We start from the raw sequence: 24,450 nt of genomic DNA, 5'->3' as shown, positions 1-24,450 counted from the left end.
GTAAATAAGCATTAATGCTGGACCAACAATTATCCCCCAGGCAATGACCCTGCTCATTCTGAGTAACCTCTCAGAGAACGAACAAGCCCCTGTCTGCTCAGGTCTGGATTTGCTAAATAAGCAGTAATACTGGATTAATGTTCAACTTATTGTCTTTCATCTGGTTAATATTAATGCCTAGGCTCATTCTTAGGGAGCTTGTACTGCTGATGTCACCATGTTCCAAAATATTGGATGGCTTCTTGCAGTGCACATATACATTTATTTGAAAGCAAAGGGGGTTAAAATAAATCAAACACTCAACCAATGTTTACGTTTTTGAGATGTTGAAGAAATACCTACTGACAGAGATGGAAAAAATATGGGAAAATGTTCAAAATATTTATTTCAGGTATTGAGAAATTCTGATAAGAATCCTGAACTGACAAGAATCTTCAGAATTTAGGAGTTATTCTGCACTAAATTCACACATAGATGTTTTGAACACAAAACAGCATTTCCTGTGCAGAAAATGGATTTTCTTCCTGCAGAAAAAACATTTTGCATGGAAATATTATTCTATGCACAGTAAAAGCTGTTTCCTGTGCAAAAAATTGTTGTTTTCTGTGCAAAATGACCATGTGTGAATTTTTGCAGAATTAAACCCCAAAACTGTGTATTTTCAAATTCTGTCATAAAGAATAATACTGGTAAAACGACTTGTTGCTTCCTTCAAAAAGAAAATCAGGGATGAATTACATCTTTAGCAAATGAATCCTTTTTATTAAAACCATCAATTCAACCTTCACAATGCAATGTCTCCATTTTGTCTTGACAGCTCAGAAAGAGTTGATTAATTATCTTGTCAAAAGGGCCTGAATGGTCAAGAAGGCTAATCATAGGCTCCATCTAGACTGCAGAATTAATGCAGTTTGAAGCCACTTTAACTGTCATGGCTCATTGCTATGCAATCCTAGGACTTGTAATTTTACAAGATTTTTATCTTTCTCTTACAGGGTGCTGGTGCCTCACCTAACTAAAACTGTCAGGATTCCAAATCATGGGGCCATAGCAATTAAAATGCTGTCAAACAGATTTGATTTTTACAGTGTAGATTTCCTCTCCCCTTCTTGGTATATCTGATAATATGATGTATTATGAACCAGTTTTTGTTTACTATGTTTATTTATGCCCCACCTTTTCTCTCCGCAAAGGAGACTCCAAATGGCTATGATGTAGTATGGTGGTTTCATGTGGTGACCCATTTTTGGAGATGGGTCAACACAGGATATCATACAAAGAAATGGTAGATTTAATATTGGTCTATAATTATACAGACCTACAGGATCAAACAGATCTTGTTCTATTCAAATAGGTGCTGTATGAGCACTTCGTCATTATTTATTTATTATTTATTAACAACATTTATATCTCAGTTCTTGTGGTTTTTTTCGGGCTATATGGCCATGTTCTAGAGGCATTTCTCCTGACGTTTCGCCTGCATCTATGGCAAGCATCCTCAGAGGTGAGGTCTGCTGGAGCTGGGAAAAAGGGGGTCCTCACCTCACCTCTGAGTCACCTCCGAGGTCTCTGAAAGCAGACCTCACCTCTGAGGATGCTTGCCATAGATGCAGGCAAAACATCAGGAGAAATGCCTCTAGAACATGGCCATATAGCCCGAAAAAACCCACAAGAACTGAGTGATTCCAGCCATGAAAGTCTTCGACAATACATTGAACATTTATATCCTGCCCTTATCACCCCAAAGGGACTCACGGCGTCTTATTATTCTTCCATGCCTAAACAACAACAACAATTAAAAGCAATTAAACAACAATTTAACAACATATGTAAATATTAAACAACATTAAACAACATATGTAAATATTAGACGATTATTGTGCATAGGTCCAAAGCCAGATAATCAAATAATGCCCTGTATTAATAAGTAATTTACTACCACTTTGTCCACAGTACTTGAGGCTAACTTTCTGGACCACAATCTAATCAGGATAAGGCTCAGAAACTGATGAACAGAACTGTAAAGCCCTCAAGAACATTTCTCAACCTAGATGACATCAACTCAAGATTATCCATTGAAACCCAACAACCAGATGCTTTGGATCTTCTTACTTCCGTGACATGTGTGTGGCTAAAATGGCACTCAAGACTAATTTGGCTCAGGCAAATTGTCTATTGACATATTAACAGAAGCCGTTTTTACAAAAGGAGGCCAGCAAAAAAATTCTAGAGATTAATTTCACATGTCATGCTACCACTGAATTATACCAAAAGTAAAAGTCAGTGTGAACATGGAAGAGGAAAAATGTCTCTATGGATTTCAAGGAAGTCAAAGACTCCTAAGACAATTCATTATATTTCTTTGAGTTTCAGAGGGAGAAATTACTATACCTCATTTATCTAGGTAATTGCTTCCATACACATGATCAGAACATCCAGATTACAACACTCAGTGATCATGCTGACTAAAAATTGGGAAGTTGTAGTCCCCAAAGTAACTCTCCTCTGATGTGCTTCTGACAAATGTCTGAATAGCTCATTAGCAAGTCTACATAGTCAACATTGCACAATGCTGTCTAACCCAAAGAAGTCACATTTTTAAAGTGATAAATAAAATGAAAAGTTTCCTTTTGAGAAATGACCAACACACATAGTGACACACAGGATAATATCTGCCTTCTCCTGCCACCTCCAGAATGTATAGCTACTGAGTTAAGTAATTAGGAAGCTGACTCATAACCCATGATTTATCTACAGGGTGGCTCCCAGTGGAAATAAACCAAATAACAAAAATGTAAGGCTAGGAGGAAGGAGGTCACACAAAGCCACCTCTGACTCATGTTGGGACCCAATCGAATTCTCCCCTTCACCACCTATCTATCTATATTAAAATTTCCTGACTCACAGGGGAAAAGACGTTCCATCTTTCTGGGAATGATTGCATATAAATATTTTACAACCCTGTCCACTGAAAGATATACTACTTCCGAACAGGAAGATTCATTATAGCTACCACAGCAAAACCTCTGTGGTCTAAAGTATGATGTCACAATAGGGGATGCTGGGAACACTCATTTTGGGAGGACTATCAGCCCCATGCTGTATTCAATGTGTTTCCAGGAGACATGTTATATCGATCCATCTGAGGCTTTTCCTATCTCCTTATACCTAACAAGCCTAGAATCCTTCAGAAAGCTATAGTTTTTTTTCCCCACTGACACCAGCTCAGCTAGACATCAATGCATCTGAATATAATATAGTGTCTACTAAAAGCATTGTATTTCTGGAAGAAAAGTGAGGAGTTAGACTCTAGTTTCTGCATGTGAAATGGACATATGAACTGCACAAGACAAGTAAGAAAGTAAATCATTGAAAATAAGCATAAATCAAATTCATGCAAAGACAAAATACAAGTCCAAATGCAAATAGAGAAAGGACCAGGTTGTGCATACTGCAAACCTTTGGCTCACCAGGCATTTTAAAACCCAACTGACTAAATTTCTAGCCCCACTAGCCTTATTCAAGAAATCTCTCTGGCAACTTCTTTTCTTAAGTGGAACCAGGAGTTTTGGGGTGGGTGTGTTTGATGGCTGATTTATTTCACTAGCTCAGATGCCCTGCAATTCCCTATTCAAAACCATTTGCACTGCTTTTATATCCAGTCACGGGTTGCAAACCAGAGAGGAGAAATAATAGCAATCTGACAACAATAAATCAAAGACAAATAAATTCAGCCTAGCAAATGCCGATACCTTTTATTATTTCTTGACCTTTCCTTCTGACATCTCCATTCAAAATGCAATGGGCTTTCTTGCTCACCCCCCCCCCCAAAAAAAAAAGCCAAACCATACATAAGAAAAGGCTCTGAAAGTACAAGAAGATGAGAGTGTCAAACTGTGCACCTACCTTTGCGGAAACTAAAACACCGCTTAATTCTTCTGTAGGTAGTTTTCGGAACAAAGGGGGATGACGCCAAAGGACCTGAAGCCCGGACCCCCGTATTCCTGTCTTCAGGCATCATGCAGGCCTGGGAAATGGTTGCAACTCCACAGCATGTGTCAAAAGCCACTTCTAGATGGCACACGGCAATCAATCATTCCTATCAATTACTGTGGTTTTTTAATGGTACAATTTGGCTTTCTGGAGAAAAGATGTCAACATCCCTTTTTTGCTAATGCTTTCGGGTCTCCCCGCCCCCTTTTCCGTGCTCCTTCTCCTTGAGCTTGCAATTTTATTTCCTCTTGAGCATCGGCAATGGCATCTTATGACAAAGTAATTTCAGCGGAAAGGTACGTCATCCATAGTGGGGGGAATTCTGTGGATGGGGCTAGGTGGAGGAGCGCCTTCTCTCAGCTGGAACTGTATGGGTGGAGCAAGTACGGAAGGGAGCATAGATTCCAATAGGAAAGGTCAGCAAATAGCAATGCATCAACGAAAGATAAGAACAATGACCAAAAAAAGAAAACGGACACCAAAGAATTGCCTTGGACGCCTCTTGCTGACTCCTTTTTATCTCTGGAAACGGGGGGACAAAAATCATGACAGCATCTCCCAAAAGGCTACATCTGTCCATTAAGGATGCTTTTCAAAGGGTCTCTTCTGTTTCTCCCTTTAATTATTATGCAAGAAAATGTCTCGCCTTTGGATAGTCTGGATGATTTGTTGCTTTCCTGCCTTCCCTCCCCACAGCCGAGTCTTCTGGCAGACGCATTAGCCCCAGTGGGATCAGCTGCTCAGCGTTGCCATGAAGTTCCTTGGATTCTGCTGAAGAGTCCACGCCTCGCGCATGAGATGCCGGTGTCAATATTCTCCCTGTCCAACTCTTCTCAATGGCAGTGTTTCAAAGACGGCTGTTGCTGCTGCGGCTGCTGCTTCTCCTACTACTGCCGTTGCCTTCTGCTCAAGTCTGTCGCAGGCATGCGGCAGGTGCAAGCAGAACAATGTAAAGGAGGCAAAGGGAGCTCACTCAGCTTCGACAGTGTTGATTTTTAAAAACATGTTGACTTTGCGTTGACTTCAAACAACTGTCACGTGTGCCAGCTTAAGAACCCTTTTGCCTCTCACATGAGTGTCCAGCGCCCTCCCTTGCTCACAATCCCATTAATCTTTCCTCCTCCTTCTAGTTCCATTTTCCTTACTTTCATGCTGTGCAATCAAAGCTTGATTTTGCTTTTATCAATGGCAACAGCAAAAATATCATCTTATAAATCTAATCAGGGAATTAATAAAATGCACAAAGAGTTGGTGTGGAGATTGGGTTTGGTGTTTTTTGTTCCCCCGCTGCCATAGCGGTTAAGGCTGTTCACAGTACCTTTCCTATTCATAAGCAATCTGTTCCCAGCCAGCTTCTCACCCCCTCCCTCTCTTGCTGGTACATGTTAACACCACAGTTTAATAAACGGGTTAATAATTTGCAGAACGGCCTGCTATGTGATTTCTGTCACACCAGTGTTCTTGCTAGAAGGTCAACCCCCAATGTTTGAAAGCCACCAAAGGTCACACAGACCTCTAATTCACTCCAATAAAACCAACAAATGTGTCTTCCATGGCAATGGGACATAATGCATATATACGCATACCTATAGGTAGTGAACCATGGATTTTCTTGCACCTGTTTAGTCATTTCCATTGCAAAGCAGTCTTGGCTCAGCAAGCCAAGTCCTGCCCACCAGCCAACCAGGATGAAGATTTGCCCCAGGCTTGATAAACTTTATATTTCTGAGGCTAAAAAGGGGGTACAAGCAGTGGTTGGCAAGCACCAAATGGATAACAGGACACCGTTTGTCATGTAGGTCAAATTGTGATCAGTGCTTTGAATGTAAGACTGGTTAGGGATGAGGAAAAACCCCCCTCAATCTTGAATGTGTTATTTCTACAAATCCTCCATGCATTTCTTTCCCACCCTTGTTTTGCATTACGTTCCGAGACTGCATTTTCTTTCAAGAATGCAGCGTTGTTTTTAATTTGTGCATTTTGAAATTAAAAAAAATAAACGTACCTCCATTTTAAAAGGATGTTTCTGCACATTTTTCCAATTGAGAACTTTTCAGTCATTTATATTTTAGACATATCAATTGTTAGGAACTTATGTCATGCCTTGCTCATGTGTGAAATCCAAGGAGAAGTGAACAAGTTTCTGGTGGTGTAAAAATGTGACTCTTCTCAATACTTTTAGACTTCAATGAAATTCCATTTCATTCCTGCCCTAAGGAGTGTACAGTACTTATTTGTTTTGGTTTTTTTTTTTTAAAAAAAAAAGATTCTGTGGAGGACAAAATGCATTAAAATAAGAAGCTATTTTATAACAAGTTGCGCTACCCATTCAACTGAGCTAATATTGATTTGTTGGATTAACAGCTGTCCTTCAAGGTCTTTGCTGTTATCTGTTCCTGATATTTTCACTGCACTTTCACTGCACATAAAGTTTGGCATACACAACATGTGCCTGCCACAGTTCCATAACTATAAGACCACCCCTAAATCTACTGCATATACACAGAAGGGTTAAAAGAATGGCTTTGGTGGATTAGCAAAATAGTCCAAGCATGCTAATGGGTGTCTGGCTAGATACAATGAGAACTGGATACTATTCATGTTACATATATAGGTTGCCTTGTACATTTGCCTTTTAAGAGGTTTCTGTGTAGTAATAGCAATTATGTAGTTCCTGTAACAATTAACAGGAACAATTAATAGTAATAGTAAAAGCATCAAAATAGTACAGAACACCCTCAAAACCATTACTCAAACATACTGAAGGTGGACTTCCATAAATGTCCTTCAGCAGCTAAATACTTCTCTTAGGGTCCTTCCAGAGAGGCCCTATATCCCAGGATATGATCCCAGGTTTTCTGTTTATCCCAGACAGGCATGTAGCCAGGGGGGGGGGGGCTTGGGGGGCTTAACCCCCCCCCTCCCCAAAATTCTCATGGTGGTCTGCGAAAAGGCCTTACTGGTACATTATTTAAACTGTTATGTTCATTCATATCATGATCTGATCACCATTCTCAATATATCCCATATGCATGGGGGTATTGGGGTAATGATACAAAATGTTTGCTAGGGTAGACCCTCTTTCACTCAGACTCAGCCCCCCCCCCCCCCCCCCCCGAATCAAAATCCTGGCTACTGGCCTCCTGATCCCAGATTATCTGGCGGTGGGGACTCATATAATCCAGTTTAAAGAAAAAACCTGGGATCAGATCCTGAGATATAGGACATCTCTGGAAGGACCCTCTGTTCACACATGACATTAACATGTTCATTTTAAGGACATGGAGAGTTCAAAAATGTTGTGAAGAACCCCAGATTACACAGAATTTCAATTATTCTACATCTGATAGGATCCAAGCCAATGAAGCCTAGGCAGATTATAGATTTTTTTAAAAGAAAAAAATACATGTTTAATATTTACAACTCAATAAAAACAGGCAAACATTTCTTAGAAGTCTCTCCTGCGTGATACCAAATAGAAAGGAAAAGAATGTTCAAAGAGTTCAAAATGTTATATCAATACCCAAGTCTTAGTTGGAGGAATTAAATATTTGCTTTGCAAGAGGCACAATTGATGCAAACAAATTACCATCCATCCCCAACCCCCTCCCCACACATCTAAATAATATGAATATTCATATTACTTGACTGGTACATCCCATCATCATTTTTTCCCTCATTATCTGATTTCAGAGTTCACAGCTGTGGCCTTGAACCAGCATATGATATCACCATAGCAGATGTAGAATTGTGACATCATTGATAAAATCATATAGCTCACTACAACAGTATAATGAAACAGAAAAATGGCCAAGTGAGGTCAGAGATCAGATGAGGCCAAAGATCAAAATAAGGATAAAAAAGAAAAGAAAAAGATTGTTATCAAGATCTGCAGCATGAAAAGTGTTGAAAACTCTTCTCCATGTCAAAGGAATGCGTGGAGTAAGGCCAGGAGATTCATGCTTGTCCTAAACCAATGGTTCTCAACCTTTGCGTCCTCAGGTGTTTTGGCCTACAACTCCCAGAAATTCCAACCAGTTGACCAGCTATTTGGATTTCTGGGAGTTTAAGGCCAAAACATCTGGGGACCCACACGCTGAGAACCACTGCCATTGTGTGCCATTGAAATTGCATAGAGTTACGCATGTGTAACTCATCTGTATTCAAAGGTATGTCATGATATTCTGGATCAATAGGCAAACAGGATCTTGTATCATCTTCGAGACCAACAGCGAAAGAATTTGGTAGCATAAACTTTCATACATCAAATTCACTTCATCAAATTAATGACATGTGGTGCCTAAGAACAGACACTTATAGCTTGGCCCCACAGCCAGGATTTCAATTTCTCCCTGAAAGATAGGAGAGAGGGGGCTGGCCTGATTTTGATGGGATTGTGTTCCACAGATGGGAGGTCACCACCGAGAAGACCCTGTCCCTCATCCCTGCCAGACTCACATACAAAGGTGGCGGGATTGAGAGCAGGGCCTCTCCCAATGACCTTAACCTCCAAGGTTGATCATAGAGGGAGATATGTTTGGAGTAAGCTGGACTCTACAGGCTAAAACCAGCACTTTAAATTGTAATCGATAGCAGACTGACAGCCAGTCTGCTATTGTAACAGGGGGTAGTATGCTCCCTGTACTCTGCCTCCAGTGAGCAATCTGGCTGTTTCTTATGCACCTTATACACACAGCCTGAAAGTTACTTTAGACCAAGGGTCCCCAAACTAAGGCCCGGGGGCCGGATGCAGCCCTCCAAGGTCATTTACCTCACTCAGGGTCAACCAAAGTCTGAAATGACTTGAAAACACAAAACAACAACAATAACAACAACAACAATCCTATCTCATCAGCCAAAAGCAGGTCCACACTTCCCATTGAAATACTAATAAATTTATATTTATTAAAATTGTTCTTCATTTTAATTATTTATTGTTTTAAGTGTTTTTGCACTACGAATAAGATATGTGCAGTGTGCATAGGAATTTATTCATTTTTTTTCAAATTATAATCTGGCCCTCCAATAGTTTGAGAGTCTTTGACCTGGCCCTCTGTTTAAAAAGTTCGAGGGCCCCTGCTTTAGACAATGAAATAATTTTGTGTACATTGAACCACCAGAAAGCACAAGTGTCAGTTCTTAGCCATGAATATGGAAAATTTTGGATTATTTCAGATTTTTGAATTCCAATTAAGGTTTCTCAACTTGTACTATGTATTTACAACCATGGCACTATTGCCATGATCACAATTTTTCTCCCAAACGTGTTAAGGATTCAACAGTCATTTTAAGACTGATTATTTAAGTGAGATGAGCCTTGTACAATGTGCATTAGATTTTAATAAATATGGTATGTTTTTAATCTGGTGTAAACTACTTTAAGGCACAAACTGGAGAAAATGTGGGATATAAATGACGGTGAAGATGATTTTGACAACTGGAATCATCTATGAGAGTTTTGTCTTTTAAGTGAACTTACATTTCAGGGACTACAATTAGTCAGTTTCGTAATGTTCACATCCGATAAAGGACTGCTGTTATGTTACCAGTAGCAGAGTTGTCAGAATGCTCAATGCACCAATGTGCACCACACTCTAATCATACAATGATAAAATAATAAAGTTGGAAGAGACCACGTGGGTCACCCCCTGCCATGCGAGTGCTGATTTGTACCAGGTACTCTTTCTCAGTGTCCCAATAAACATCTTCTAAATTCAGTAAGAGGGTTTTGTAACCCTTCTTCTCCCTAGCTAAGTATACATAAAGTTCCATTAAATAAAATATTACTTAGGATTCTGATATACAACAGAAATAAGATTAAGGCTGGTATAGAAGATCAGTTCAGGAGACACTTCCTAGTTATGGATTTCTAGTTAGGCATTTGTGGCTAAGTGGGCACTGTGGGGTATCAGCAAACATTTGCAAGGTGTACAGGAGGGAATGGCACAAAGTAAAATAAACAAATACTTTCCGCTCTCTCTCTTTTGGGTCCACCCCAGGATATGTTTTAATATTCCTAATGAAATGTAGGCCTTCTGCCAAGAGGCACCCATTATAAGAGAAATATGACACAACTAAAAGCTACTATATTCAAAACTGGCATTAGTGCTGCTGTCTGACAGTGGCTTCTTTCCATGTTTCTCCAAGATGGTGACTCAACAGTGACTTTCTAAAAAGACCTGGACATCTTTCAGATAATTTATAGTGTCCTCAGTTAACAAAATGCAAGCATCATGCACGTACAATTCCTTGTCAGGTGCTAGTCCAGGTGTACCTCAAAGCTCATTTTAATTAATACGCCAAAGGTTCAACTAAATCCACAATTAAATATGCATTTACAGACATTTGCAATATGCCATGTACATCTATGTAGTGTACCATGTAACTAGGTCCTAGAAAAGGAACTACATTTGCGTGCAATTCTACTTCTAGAACCTCGAATGAATTTAGGGCATTCTCTGATGGGCTAAAATGTCCCTTACACATGTGTAAAACAAAAACCATAATTCCATGCCAAATGATCCTAAAAGTAGGATTGCTGCTCCTCTTCAATATGTATGGCTGAAATCCTGTTATGAGTATAAGCAATGCATAAGTTAACTATCTTTGTTTTGGTTATTGTGAAGGTTTGGAATTTTCTCCCTCTATGATGACCCAAAGGCTCTGTGCCATACTGCCTCTGAAGCCCTCACCAAAGGCCATTTGAACCTGGAAGAGAATGAATAGCAGAATCATAGAATCAGAGAGAGAGAACCCAGTCCAACTCAATTTTGCCAAACAGTAATAAACAATCAAAGCACCCCCAACAGATTGGCATACAGCCTCTGTTTACAAAAACCTTCAAAAGTAGGGAAATTATTACTTGATTTTCTGACATCCTCTGGGGTCCTATGGACATCTGAATAGCTGAGTTGATCACTGCATGGGAAAATAGGCCCCTTCCACAAAGCTGTATAAAATCCACATTGAACTGGGTTATATGGCAGTGTGACTTAGATAACCCAGTTCAAAGCAGATATTGTGGATTATCTGCCTTGATAATCTGGGTGGAAGGGCCCTAAGACATCCCTTTCTGCCCAAAGGCCACAGTATAGTACATCTAGGAGGTGGTAAATGGCTCTGTATATAACTATAGCATTATTCAGAATCACTCAGGTCTCCATCCTATGTACTTACATATTTATACACATGTATGTATGTCAATACAAATGTCAGCATTTTTGGATTGACTTGGAAATATAGCTATGAAGATTGTCAGAAGTAGCATCCACAGTACAAAATGTACCATTGCATTCACTGCTGCCCATACACAGGGTTTGATTATTGCCACTGGATGAGTTGTTGTCTGTCAGCCTAACCTATCATGCAGTACTGTTGGGATGATAAAAGGGGAAGGAAGATATACAGGGTAGTTGTGCCTTATCCTGACATGAATCCTGCTTGTGTTAATGAAAATCCTTTTTTAGGCATTGCAGAACGATCCATTCTATATGTTCTTTCACAATGTCTTCATTGTTCCAGTGCAAAAAGGCAGCAGGAAGCTTCCAGGAGTAGCTCTGCTCCCAGCTCCTCACTGGTGACAATCTGGAAGCCATCTGCCTGCTCTGGTACAAAAGCAGCCCTATCTCTTGTCTTGGGTATTGAAGGCTGTTCTTTCTTCCTGGTTGTATAGGTGTGCAAAAATAGGCACATTGGCACCACTTATGCAATTTGACCAACAATGCAGCTGTGGTGGCAGAGATCAATAGTGGTGGTAGTCTAAACAGTCCACCCCCTTTAATCTTGATGGCAACCTTGTGAAATAGGTTAGGCATAAAAAGAGAGAGAGGTTGGATCTACACTGCCAAATAAAGTAGTTTAAACTGCTTTAAAATGAAATATGTGAGTCTACATCAGGCCTGGGCAAACTTCGACCCTCCAGTTGTTTTGGACTTCAATTCCCACAATTCCGAATTGTGGGAGTTAAAGTCCAAAACACCTGGAGGGCTGAAGTTTGCCCATGCCTGGTCTACAAAGACCATATAATACAGTTCAAACTGCATTATTTGGCAGTGTAGATCTGGAAGAATGAATATCTAGCCCAAGGTCACCATTGTGATGTCTGGAAAGGTGTAGGGAAAGCATGCAAGGGGGAAAAAATCTCTTTACTGTAATATGCTTGCCAACATTGACACAGGGCATGAAGTAAAATTTCTTCTACTTTCCTAGGATTGAAAACCCAAAGCAGGATCTTCCTAAGCCAATCAAATGCATGTTAACACCACACGCCTCAACTAGTGAGCTGTATCACACACTGAAATGGAAAGGAACAGCTTCTGAGAACCATGAGAAATCCAACAAGAATCTGACCTTCTGGAGCGAAGCAAAGTTATTAAACTCTCAGTTATAGGTCATCACAGCTGGAGCCTGAAATTCTTGAGGGAAGGAGGGCTTTTCCTACGTTTTTATTTTGCACAGACATCATATTCCTAATAGATAAGTAGAATGTATTTTCAGATGTGTTTCAGACTTTGTTCAGCTGCTGTGCAGCCTCCTTCCCCAAACATCTGACAACGCATCCAAAGGTAATACTGGGCAGGGCTCCAGCTGAAACAGTGCCACAGGATGGGACTATCAGCCAAGGGCTGAAATTCCCTTCCTAAACAAAACCTCCCAGCCTTAAATACTGGTTAGGGAGTGCACATGTGGTGCAGTCCCCCATGAAGGTTCGGTTAACAATGATGATTTTCCTTAGGCACCCCATTGTCTAATTGATAAGTGAAAAGGGTAATTTTTCAACAGTAAACAGAGAGGGTTTTTTTTTTTGTTCGCTCCAGCTCTGTTACAAAAACACAATACAAACTTTTGATAGTGAACTGCCAGACATTGATTTTCACAGCCAATCATTATTGGGAAGAAGCCAGAAATTCTGTTTTCTTTAGCTTTACACAGTAGCAGCTGGTAACGCTGATACCACTAATGAACCTGGTTGGGATTTTGGTCTAAACTTTAGAGAAGCTATCCTAGATGTTGGGTCTATTTTGCAGGGAGAGGATCCAGCATTGAGCCTAGTCCAAAATTTTGGAATACAGCCTGGAAGGGATTCACTATCCTGCTGATACAGAGATCACTGCTGCTTTTACACAGTTGTCTAGTGGAACCCCAGCTGGAAAGTAGAGGTCGTTCTTCCCCAAACCTTGATACTTGGCAGTAAGACAAGAATGCAAAACACAAAACCTATTATAAGAACACTCTCTGCCCTTCATATCCACAGGTTATCCACATATTTTCTACATGGATATGTTATCTATGTACATTTCTAAATGTGCACATGACTTGAAAAAATTGGAGGAAAAATTCAAAAAGCAAACCTTGATTTTGTTGCATGTCAAGCACTACACTGATGTCTAGGCATACCCTGCTGTAACCTTCTGCCACTACAGATTCTCAGTCTTTTTCCATCACTCATTTAATGGATGCCATTTTATTATGCCTGTATTTATATATAATAGGACTTGAGCATCCATGGATTTTGGTATCCATGAGGTTCCTGGAACCAAACCCCAGTGGATACCAAGGGTTTATCATAATCCTGTTCTGCTCTGATTTACTTGATCTTTGTGAGGGCTAAAATAATTATTGGGATATGTGTAGTACATACATATTATCTTCAGACAACACCAAACAGTAGAGCAAACATGCTAGATCCACGAATATTGCATGCACAGGTCTGAAAAGGGTTCTGTAACAATATCCATCTGAGCATAGTTATCAAGATATTGTTTTTATTTTGAGTTACAATCAATTTTGCTTGTATATAAACTGTTCTTTTCCTTTGTGTAATGATATGGGTCCAGCAATGAGAGAAAAACAATTTAGGCTGAGAGGGTACTTGATCATATAACCAACCCCAGCATCACATATGAAGTAAGGTGAAAGATCATGACATGACTAATCATTTGTCAACTGAAAAGAGCATCATCTTGGAAATAATATTGTTTCAGATAGCTGCTTAGGAATCTACACTACAAATACTAGTTCTGTGCCTGCAGGGCTTCTGATGGATATTAGGTCTGAATATGTGATCTCTATATAGGATGGGTGAATCTTTCAATCTGAATGTTATCACGGATCTCATTTTTCAAATTCATTCTGACGATGGTTTGCACTGCATCATTAGCCTTCCCCTCACATATTTGTGTTCAGTGGTGTATTTTTGTGTTGGATATGTTATCTATGTACATTTCTAAATGTGTACATTTTATAAACATATAAAAATACACTGTTTTTAGGAACGCATTTCCCCAAGTCATCAAACACCTCAGAAGTGTGCAGATTTCATTACTGAGCTGTGTTTTGATCAAAGCTTAGACTTGGGAGATGCCAATTGAGAGTGCTTGTATTGAACTGCAAGCCCAACAAATTTCTCATTCATTTCCATTCTTAAGATAGGGAAATTGTTCTATTTACAGCAGGATAGCATTGCCTACAATAACCCTTTTTTGTTGTTGTTAACCCATCAAATCAAACAACCCATGAATGACCTTTAAGTCACCCAGTACCTTGCTCAGGTCTTACAGACCAAGGGCTGTGGTTTCCTTGATCGAGTCTCATTATCTGTAAGGCAGTGTTTCTCTTTTCCTACTGTCTTCTACTTTATCAAAGATTATCGTCTTTCCTATTAAATCATCAATGACATTCTCACTTTAAGTCATTTCTGCTTCCAGGGAGAGTTCAGTCTTCATTTGTTTTAGGGGGCATTTATTTGACTTTTCAGCACTCTGCACCAGAGCTTCTCAAACTTTTTCAGTCACAGAGCCCTTTTTGAAGCAAAGGTTTCTCATGGAGCCCCAGTGTTTATATATTATATTACAGATATTATATATGATGCAAATATATCAGGCATGGGCAAACATTTTGACCAACATAAACATAATAGCATTTCAGTGGAAGACCACAGTGGCCATCCAGTCCAACCCCCTTCTGCCTTGCAGGAAATGTACTATCAAAGCACCCCACAACAGATGGCCATCTTGCCTTTGTAGTAGTAGTAGTAGTAGTAGTAGTAGTAGGAAGAAGAAGAAGAAGAAGAAGAAGAAGAAGAAGAACCCCAGAGGCCATCCAGTACAACCCCCTTTCAGTCATGCAGGAAAAGCACAATCAAAGCATTCTCTGAGTGGTGGGAGGGAAATAGGGTTTTGGAAGCAAGCAAGATGGTGGGGAAGGGATCTGGGAAACAAGGGAGGTGAAGGGAAAAGGCCTTTGGGGTGAGGGAAGTGAGAGAAAAGGGCTTTTGGGGGAGAGGATGGGAGGATCAGGAAAGAGGAGGGAAAGCTTGGAGGGGGAGGGAGAGGGCAGAAGAACAGAGCCCCTCAGATTGCTGCACAAGTCCCCAAGGGCTCCACAGAGCAACTTTGAAAACTGCTGCTCTACACTATCTGTGAAACTTTTATCCAGCACCCCATTTCAAATAAAAAAGCATTCCTGTTAGTTTCTTCATTGTCCCAATGTTCACAATAATACACTTCCCTTCACTTCACTTTATTTCTTAATTAGTCGCTCTCCACCAAGGTGCTCCGAGCGACTTACTATCTAAAATAGCATTTACACAATATAAAAACATTCAACATAGAAACATTCAACAGAGAAATGGGGGGTATGATGATAACTTTAGCATTTTTCTTTCAAAAACTGGATTTTCTGGGCAGAAAAATATTGTTTTCTGCACACACAACATTTGTGGATTTTGTGTAGGATAAGTACCAAGCTGCAAGGATCCTTGTCGGTCCTGGATTCTGCTCATCGGGGTTTGCCACGGTCAATAACACTTTTATCCAAATATATTTCTAATATTCTTTTCACTTTACATTGAAATGGAATAAACTAAACCTACATTATGGTTTCTCTCTCTTACAGATTTTAACAGCTTTACTCACCGCCTCCAAAAGGTGCCCATATCACCCTGCGGATAGATTTCACCCAGTCCTCCATGTCATTCTGAGTGCTGGCCATAAGAAGGTATGTCTCATGGTTGGCTGTCATCCGCTCTCTGTCTCCTCCTAGAAGACAAGAGGACAAAGACTATGATACTTGCTCCCACCCAATTTGTTTCACAAAAGCTATTAGACACTATGAAGCAAGTACTACAAGATCACAGATGAGTGGATTAAGTGTTAGCACAATCCCTTCATGAATAGCAAATCTTTTTTTCAACATGAACAATAGATGATATTGTATCAACATGTTTCTTTATTCTTTCTTCAGTGGTGGCTGGTAGTTCCCATGTCAATAGGGCATCATACGGAAACCACTCTGAAAATCAGTCTGAACTTTAAAGAAACTATCCAAATTACATATAAGGGGGGCATGCTTTACAGAGTAGCCAGTTAAGAGTAGAAGGTACTCACTCTATGAAATTCTGCCTATGATAAGTGTGAGATATTACCCAATATCCTGTATATGTTCACAGCTCTCAAATATCCTGTGTATGTGCACAGGTCTTGGAAAGCAGGTTCCATTTACACATTTTTATTTCTAAAACTCAAATTTCCCTATGTATTTTAGAGAACAAGTATGACCCTTAGGAGTGTAGTAGGTCTAGAAATAACTTCCAGGAGACCAAAGTATGGCAGAACTTCTCATCTTCCCTGCTCCTAGATGTTGTGGGAGACATTTTGAATTTTTACAAAAATTAAAAATATTTTCTGAAAAATATTGGAAAATACAGTGTGGGCCACAAAAACAGCCTTAAGGGCTGCATGGGTTGCATATCTCCCTCCCTGCCACCATCCCTGTGCTATGAAATACTTCATGCAGAGCAAATTGATTTCAAGACTCATCTTAAAACTTGCTATAAAGAACTGCAGGAGATGAGTACACAAATGGCATTCCCAGAAAAGAGCAAAAACGCTAATGGCTAGAGCTGCCTGAGGTGTGATTTACAGATTATCTAGCAATATCCTGCTCTGTCATCCTGCCAGGAACATTAGCCAGTGCTGGCTCCAGAGGACAGCTGACAGAGGGAGAAAGGGGCGATAAGCACAATTGGCCACTAAGCGACTTCTTTTAGGCAGTACTTTATCTTTCTCAATAGAGACGGTGTCCCATCTTTTGGTCTTTGGATGTTTATTCAGATCAACAATGTACAACATGGTGATACTGGAGCTTTATATGTGTAGCCCAAGCAGTAAATGAAAAGCCTCCAAACTTTTATTCCTAGCACTATGAATGGTTATCCTGTTCTGACAAAGAGTCAGATAGGAAATCTACCACAGGAAATCTACACAGGGTTGTAGCCCTTAATATAGTTGTGACCATGTGCAGAATTTAATGAACCCTGTCCATGCCTTCTGATTTTCTGGCCTCCCATACCAACACATACTGTAGTAGATATTTGCCTGAACCATAAGTGATAGAAAAACAATGATTTAAATAAAACAAGGAAAGTGGCTCCTTTTGGACCACAACTCCCAGAACATGGTAAGGAATTCCAGGCAATATGCACATATCTTTATTTTGTTTTTGCTTGTTTGGCTTTAAGTATTGTCATTACTGTTATTTAGTGTTTATTGTCCTAAAATATAACTACAGACATTGTTCAGCATCTTGGAATTGTAAGGGAATATGGCCCATGTGTCCTCTATACTTTCCTGCTCCTTGTGAAGGACATATTACACTCCATTCAACTCCAACCCCAAATCCAGTCCTTGCAAAATGTTTTATAAGTAACTCATTCCAATTGCCTTCTCTCTCCCCTGCAAACTCAGATCCACTCCAGTGGTTTGGTAAATAGTAAGAAGAGTGCCAGAAGGACTTCTTGATCAAGGCTGCATTCAAACTCTCCACTCCATTGCTGGTTGGAGTGTTGTGCAACCAGCTGGCACTGCTCATATGTGAGCAAAAACCTTTTAGGAACAGCAAATGGAAAAACACTGCAATCAAGATCAAGGAAGGTGTGTGAAAGTTCAAAAGTGATACCATTCACTCAAAAGAGAACTATGCTGCCTGATTTTGCAGCATAGAGTCTTATGTTGTTACTCTCTGGTCCATACAGAGCAAATGGAACCGACTAAAATCAGTGGAGGCATGTCTCCAGTATGATCAAGTTCGAAAAACTTCATAGCAATTCCATAAACAAACACATTGGGGGAGGGGCTTGACTCTTTACATAAGTAAAAATATAAGATTTTTTCCTGCTTCCAAAGGAGCATGGTTTCATAGACTTGGAAAAACTGGTAAACATGCAGAAAATGGGTTTTATTATTCAATATAGGTTTATCACTGAGTTCAACAGAGTTTGTTGTTGATGATGTTGCTGTGTGCCTTTCAAATTGTTTCTGACTTGCAGTGACCCTATCACGGGGTTTTCTGGGGTCGTGGGTTGATGTAGGTAGTCTCAACCCTTTTGGAGAAAAAGGGTTTTTTCATATTACAGAACTCTATGCAAAATTTACAAGGTTTTTTTGGGTGAGGAAGTACTGTGCAAAAACATTCTTCACAAAAACAAACATTGTGATTTTTTGTATGTGGAGGGGGGGGGGGTCACAAAATGTGCACAAATCCCAGCCAATACAAATATTTGTAGATGTAAAGATAGAGATTGATATCCTTGCACATTCTTATGGTTTAAAGGAGAATAGGAACTATGAGAAGACTCCATTGTGGCTCCAACCTCATCTACTACCATTATCTAGTCTGCAGATGCTCACAAATAGATGACAGATGCCTAGGCACCTCGACCAACTCCTCATCCTTTACTATCACCCTACCTCTTATAACTACGACTCTACAAAATGGAAGGATCATCTGGTTGTTTCATCTTTTTTTAGGAAGGTGAATTCAGACAACAGTGAAGCTTCATAAAGTTATTTCATTCTTTCTGAACATGCGTTTGCCCCAACAAGTATTCTTAAAATCATTCAACACACAATATTTTGTCTGTGCTTATCTATCCTTCTGGCTTCTAGATAGTTGCTTTAATTTTGTTTTGTCATTTGTCTGGCTTTTTAAATGAATATGGATATAGTTTTTGATTTGATACTGCCCACCGTAGGCATTCTGAAATGGAATGAACAAAATGAAATCCAGGAGCATGAATTTAAATAAATAGTACAGCACGGATAGAAAGGTCTTGTCCCTTCTGGTGATAAGTCAGAGTCCTTTGTTGCATAATTCTGCTGAAATGGTCCCTATACAAGATGCATTGTCCTTTATCTTTTTTCTTCATGCCCTTGTGCTTCCCAGGAACATTATTCTGCCCAAGATAACAAGGTTCTAACATTTCAGAGTGAGCCTATGATTAATTTTTCTTGACATCACATAAGCAATAGTTGTAGCAAGAATTCATAGCTCATTTTTCAAGTCTTTTCCCTGTTCTGGCCCTCTAGCCATTCCTACTGCTGAACAAGACCTTCTCAAGAAATGCAATTGCTCACCTTCTATTTTTTTCAGGCGTGCAACTTTGCAGCTTGTGTTTTCTTTGTCCATGAGTACAGCACTAGCTATAGATCACATACATATAGATATGGAGGCCTATGCCATCCATACATGAAAACAGGACACATGTGGTCAAGAGGCATAAGAGTGTGGTCAAGATGACAGAAGTTATTAAAAAGGAAGAACATACAAGCAAGCAGAGGCTACAGCTGTTTGCTTTTGCCACAGTTTACCGGAAAGGACAAAACTCTAGGTGCACCTACACTGCAGAATGAATGCAGTTTGATACAATTTTACTAGCCATGGCTAAATGCTATGGAATCATCAGAGCTATACTTTTACAAGGTCTTTAGCCTGGTCAGAGGGCTATATCCTCACCAAACAACAGCTCCCATGCTCCCATGGGAATGTTTGGGGGATTCCAACTTCCAGAAGCCCCAGTCAGCTTGTCTGTTGTTGTTGTTGTTTATTCATTCAGTTGCTTCCGACTCTTCATGACCTTATGGACCAGTCCACGTCAGAGCTCCCTTACGGCCGTGACCACCCCAGCTCCTTCAAAGTCAGATCAGTCACTTCAAGGATATCTTCCATCCATCTTGCCCATGGTCGGTCCCTCTTTCTTTTTCCTTCCATTTTCCCCAGCATTATTGCCTTCTCTAAGCTTTCCTACCTTCTCATTATGTGCTCATTATGTGGTTTAGGGGACTCTCATGGTCCTCATGCAGCCCCTTATTGGTTATGAATATGGAACAGTAGGTTTTATATTCAAAACTGCCCAACAAAATTCTGGATCTTTTTTGCATTTAGAAATCAGTTTGCAGCAAGCGAAGTTAACTTTCAATAAAAGGGGTAGAGAAACTGGGATATTTTAAGCAGCTGAAAAAGTGGCACAGAAGAGGATTAATCAGGGCTGTCCCTGATTAAATCGATTACAAGTATGTTGTATGTGAAGACATAGTACATAGCATATAACAACATGGACTGTAAACAAGCTGACTTGCCCCATCCATACGTCCAAGTGCCATGCAAGGAGGACAGTAGACAAAATGTTGTGTATTTTTAGAAATTTGCCTGGAACAAATGTCTCTGAGGAACCTTTTTGTTGGTATCATAATTCATCATCCTATAAAATATGAAATAGCCAGAACCATCTGTGAGTTTTTCAGGCTCAAGGTCACAATAGTGAGAAAAGAGGACATGGGTTGGGATGAATAGGCATCCATCAAGTTGACCTATACAGCAGCTGCAGACTAGACCATAATGGTTGACGGGGCTGGGGGTTTACAAGGTAGGATGCCCCAGTTAATCCTTCTTTTCATAAGTATTTCAACAAATGGGAAACAAATTTTCACATGCAAAGACACAGTGGAACTATTTTTGGACATGTTTTTAGAGATAATATAGTATTTTCACAAAAAAAATTAATGTAGTTTGGTTTGCTATAATTAACTTATATGAAATTTCTACAAGAGTTATGAAATATGAAAATAATCAGATTGAGACTATCTGTGGTCAGTGGGGAAGAATAGACTAATTTGACACATAGGTGTGGTAGAAAAGCAAACAGAACTGCAGTGTGTATGTATTCCTAGAACTTGGAACAGTTAGTTGTTTTGATGCTGTAATTCTTCAGGCACTGATTGTTCTAGCTGAATGATTCTGGTTACAAGTTTACCTCTTGCTTTGAAAAACAGATTAAATAATAATAATCAGCTTTGGAGAAGGAGATGGTTGCATTCTATTTGAAACACTACAAGATAAACAATTCAGCCTTTTTGGCCAGAAAGAAATTGTCTAGAGCAGGATTTCTTAACCTGGGGGTCGAGACCCCGGGGGGGGGGGGTCATGAGGGGGTGTCAGAAGGGTCACCAAAGACCATCAGAAAACACAGTATTTTCTGTTGGTCATGGGAGTTCTGTGTGGGAAGTTTGGCCCAATTCTATCATTAATAGGGTTCAGAATGCTCTTTGATTGTAGGTGAACTATAAATCCCAGCAACTACAACTCCCAAATGTCAAGTCTATTTCCCCCAAACTCCACCAGTGTTCACATTTGGACATATTGAGTTCTTGTGCCATATGGACATTTATGTGTCTTTCCACAAGTATGTCACAAAGTGTCCCATATTTCTACATGTATGTTAAAATGCAGATTTTTCAGATTATATTGTTTCATTAAATAGGACATATTTCTGCTCATTCTTTAAATATATACAACTTTCTATGGGTATTTTTCAAATGAACTCAATTTTTGAGACACTGAACTATTTTTTCATAGGAAACCTACCAGTAATTTCTTTCCAATCCTGATTTTGTACCATCTGCAATACTCATTCTGTATTCTCAGGAGATTTTTTAAAAAAACCCTTTGCCAAAGTAATTTGTCCGCTACCTCACAAAATCATCTATCACATCAGTGCCAGTCCATTTAATCTAATATTTGCTGGCGAATAAGCCCAAAATCACACTTTGTAAATGGTTTTAATAGAATGACATTCTGTCAAATCAAGATCATTTGTTTGGTTATTGCAAATAATATAAGCTATGATGACAACAACAATCTTCTTTAATCCATATTTCTTTTCTGATTATATTACATTTCTTAGATACTTTAAATTACATGCTGCAATGTGACTTAAAGATTATAGACATGCTGAAAAACAAATATTAAAAGCAAATACATGTATTATTATTTGGAGTGTGTGTCTGTGTGTATTTTAATATATGCATTGTAACAGTGTTGTGTTTTATCTGTCTGTTTTAACCATGTTGTACTCCACTTTGAGCTGCAAGTGGAGGGTAACAATTATTATTATTATTATTATTATTATTATTATTATTATTATTATTATTATAATATCTGCATTAAATTCTCAAGACAATAATGAACAACCTAACCACCAAAGTTGATTAGCTGGTGGTTAACCAACTTTTCTCATGTCAGTGAGCCAAAGGTTATCCATTCAGTATCAATGCTGTTACATCCAAATTCAATCACAACTACAGTGGCTCTCTCCTGTATATGAAGATGCAAGAGAGCCCTATGGATTGGCGAGGTAGAGAGGGTCTTCCTTTCTGAGGAAGCCAAAGAAAGTGTGTATGTCTTTGCTTCTTACCAATGCTATTTGTGGCAGAAATGGAGAAAAAGAGTAGTGAGAGCCACACCAATGGGCACCATGGCACAATGCAACCCATGGAAGCACATCTACTTCATCTTAGACACAACTTACACTGTTTATTGCCAGGATTCATATAGTCCAAAATGCACAAAGTGCAGCCTGTGGACTTCAAATATCCATTGGGCCTCCAAGGTATGGTACCTGAAACCTTCAAAGGACTTCAACCCTCTAAAATTCACCCATAAAATACCCAAAGGCCAGAAACCAATGAAAAGTACAGTGAGTTTTGCTACCAAGCCCACATCTATCTACAAAACCTGTCAAAATGATTTTAAAAATCACCCCCACCCTTCCCCCACCCCAAAAGCCCCTTTCGCTCTCGAAGTAATATATCCTATTTTATTTTTGGCTGATTTTCAATCAATTGTATGTGTGAGAGAATATGGGGTGAGGGGCAAAGGGTTAGGTGGAATGCTATTTTGATTAAAAGTTAACAATATGTTGCCATCATATTGTCTTTCAGCTGCCCAAAGAAATGTAGGCTAAAATATAATTCAGACCCATGTTCCAGCATAGATAAAGACACTGAAACCCATATAGACATAAACAGTGAAACCCATATAAACATATATTCTGGCGCTAGCTCTTAACTCAAAGCACTACTCGTGTGTCAAAGCAAAGCCAGGGGTGAGTGATGGCTCTTAACTCAAAATGCTCTTAAGTTGGGATGCTCTTAAATACAGGATCCACTGTACATTTAAAAGTAATACCACCTCCCCCGCCAAATAAAACTGTAAGCATTTTATCCCTCTTCAAGACACTAGATATTGTCCCTATATTGGAAGGATAGGAATGCTTCTAGGAAAACATTTCCCAGAATCTTTCTTCAGACCATATCCTGAAAAGGTGTACTTCTTATCTATCTGATATCATTTTTCTATGTGAGAATGCAGTCCAGATTTACAAGTGTGCTATCATCGGAAAGAAGAAAATAGCAAAGAAAGGAATCAATCTGAAGAAATTAAGAAATTAAGCGTGCCAGTGGCATCTATACCTATGAAACCATTGGTTTTATCCTAACTTAAAAGTAAACTATCCAAGATACTAAGAATAGTTTCAGCACCTTAGATAGCTCCTTCAAGATTACTTGAAACCCTAGAGTACATATACCACTGATTTAGATGCCACCAACTATCCCTAAAGTGTGACAAATATATCTCTGGGGATTAAATGTAGGAGCCCAGATAAAAATATTTTAGTAAGATGGCCATTATATTATATATCCAAGATGGCATATAAGAGGAAGTGGTAGAAAAAGAGGCAGATAATCTGGAAGAAACTGAAATATTTTGGAAGGATAAGTTAAAATAATACAAGGTGGTAAAGATACGTATATGAAATCACTGAATTTTCATTTCTATGCCTTGGTTTGTAAATGTTCCTCTCCCATGGGCAATGCTCACTTTTAGTATTATGACGTTACGATGCATTATTTAGGAAAGAGTGTTAAATAATACACAAAAAACTATAAGAATGTTTAAATATTTCATTAGATTTTAATACTTATGTGAAACTTTGCTGGAGTATTTTTGATTTTGGAAGCTTTAATTAAAGAGGTAATGAGGAGACGAAGAAAAGTAAGAATTCCAGTGATGGCTGTTCTTTATGATTTAAATGCTGTTGGAAGTTCAAGACGGAAAGTTTTATATGTTGGGTATTCTAGACTCAGGTCACATTTTACCCATGGTAACCATTTTCTTTTGACCTTCTATCAGAACTTGTAATTTGTAAAATACACAGTGTAACATCAGCACCAGTTTGGGGCCAGGAGTATATACCTATATACAAACACACAAATATAGTACATGCAATCTCTTGTGCACACACTCAGGAATGCATCCCTAGGGAAGAAAAGCTGGCAAAAC

At 39.2% G+C, this 24,450-nt stretch overlaps 1 protein-coding gene across 6 annotated transcripts in view; it reads right to left on the bottom strand.

Moving 5' to 3' along the window:
* Nucleotides 1-24,450, bottom strand: part of ARHGAP24 (Rho GTPase activating protein 24) — a 394,377-nt gene that overhangs the window by 43,647 nt on the left and 326,280 nt on the right. For 5 of the 6 annotated variants that reach the window (XM_060779286.2, XM_060779285.2, XM_060779289.2 and 2 more), the window contains one exon: nucleotides 15,909-16,031. In XM_060779286.2, the coding sequence (XP_060635269.1) occupies nucleotides 15,909-16,031 (123 nt within the window). Of the gene's footprint in view, nucleotides 1-3,906; nucleotides 4,977-15,908; nucleotides 16,032-24,450 lie in introns of those variants that run through there. The other variant, XM_060779287.2, reaches the window with a different exon arrangement.

The sequence above is a fragment of the Anolis sagrei genome, chromosome 5 (genome assembly GCF_037176765.1).
Source record: "Anolis sagrei isolate rAnoSag1 chromosome 5, rAnoSag1.mat, whole genome shotgun sequence".
Taxonomy (NCBI): Eukaryota; Metazoa; Chordata; class Lepidosauria; order Squamata; family Dactyloidae; genus Anolis; species Anolis sagrei.
Note: the sequence above shows the minus strand (reverse complement) of the source record. Positions and strands in the feature narration are given on the sequence as shown.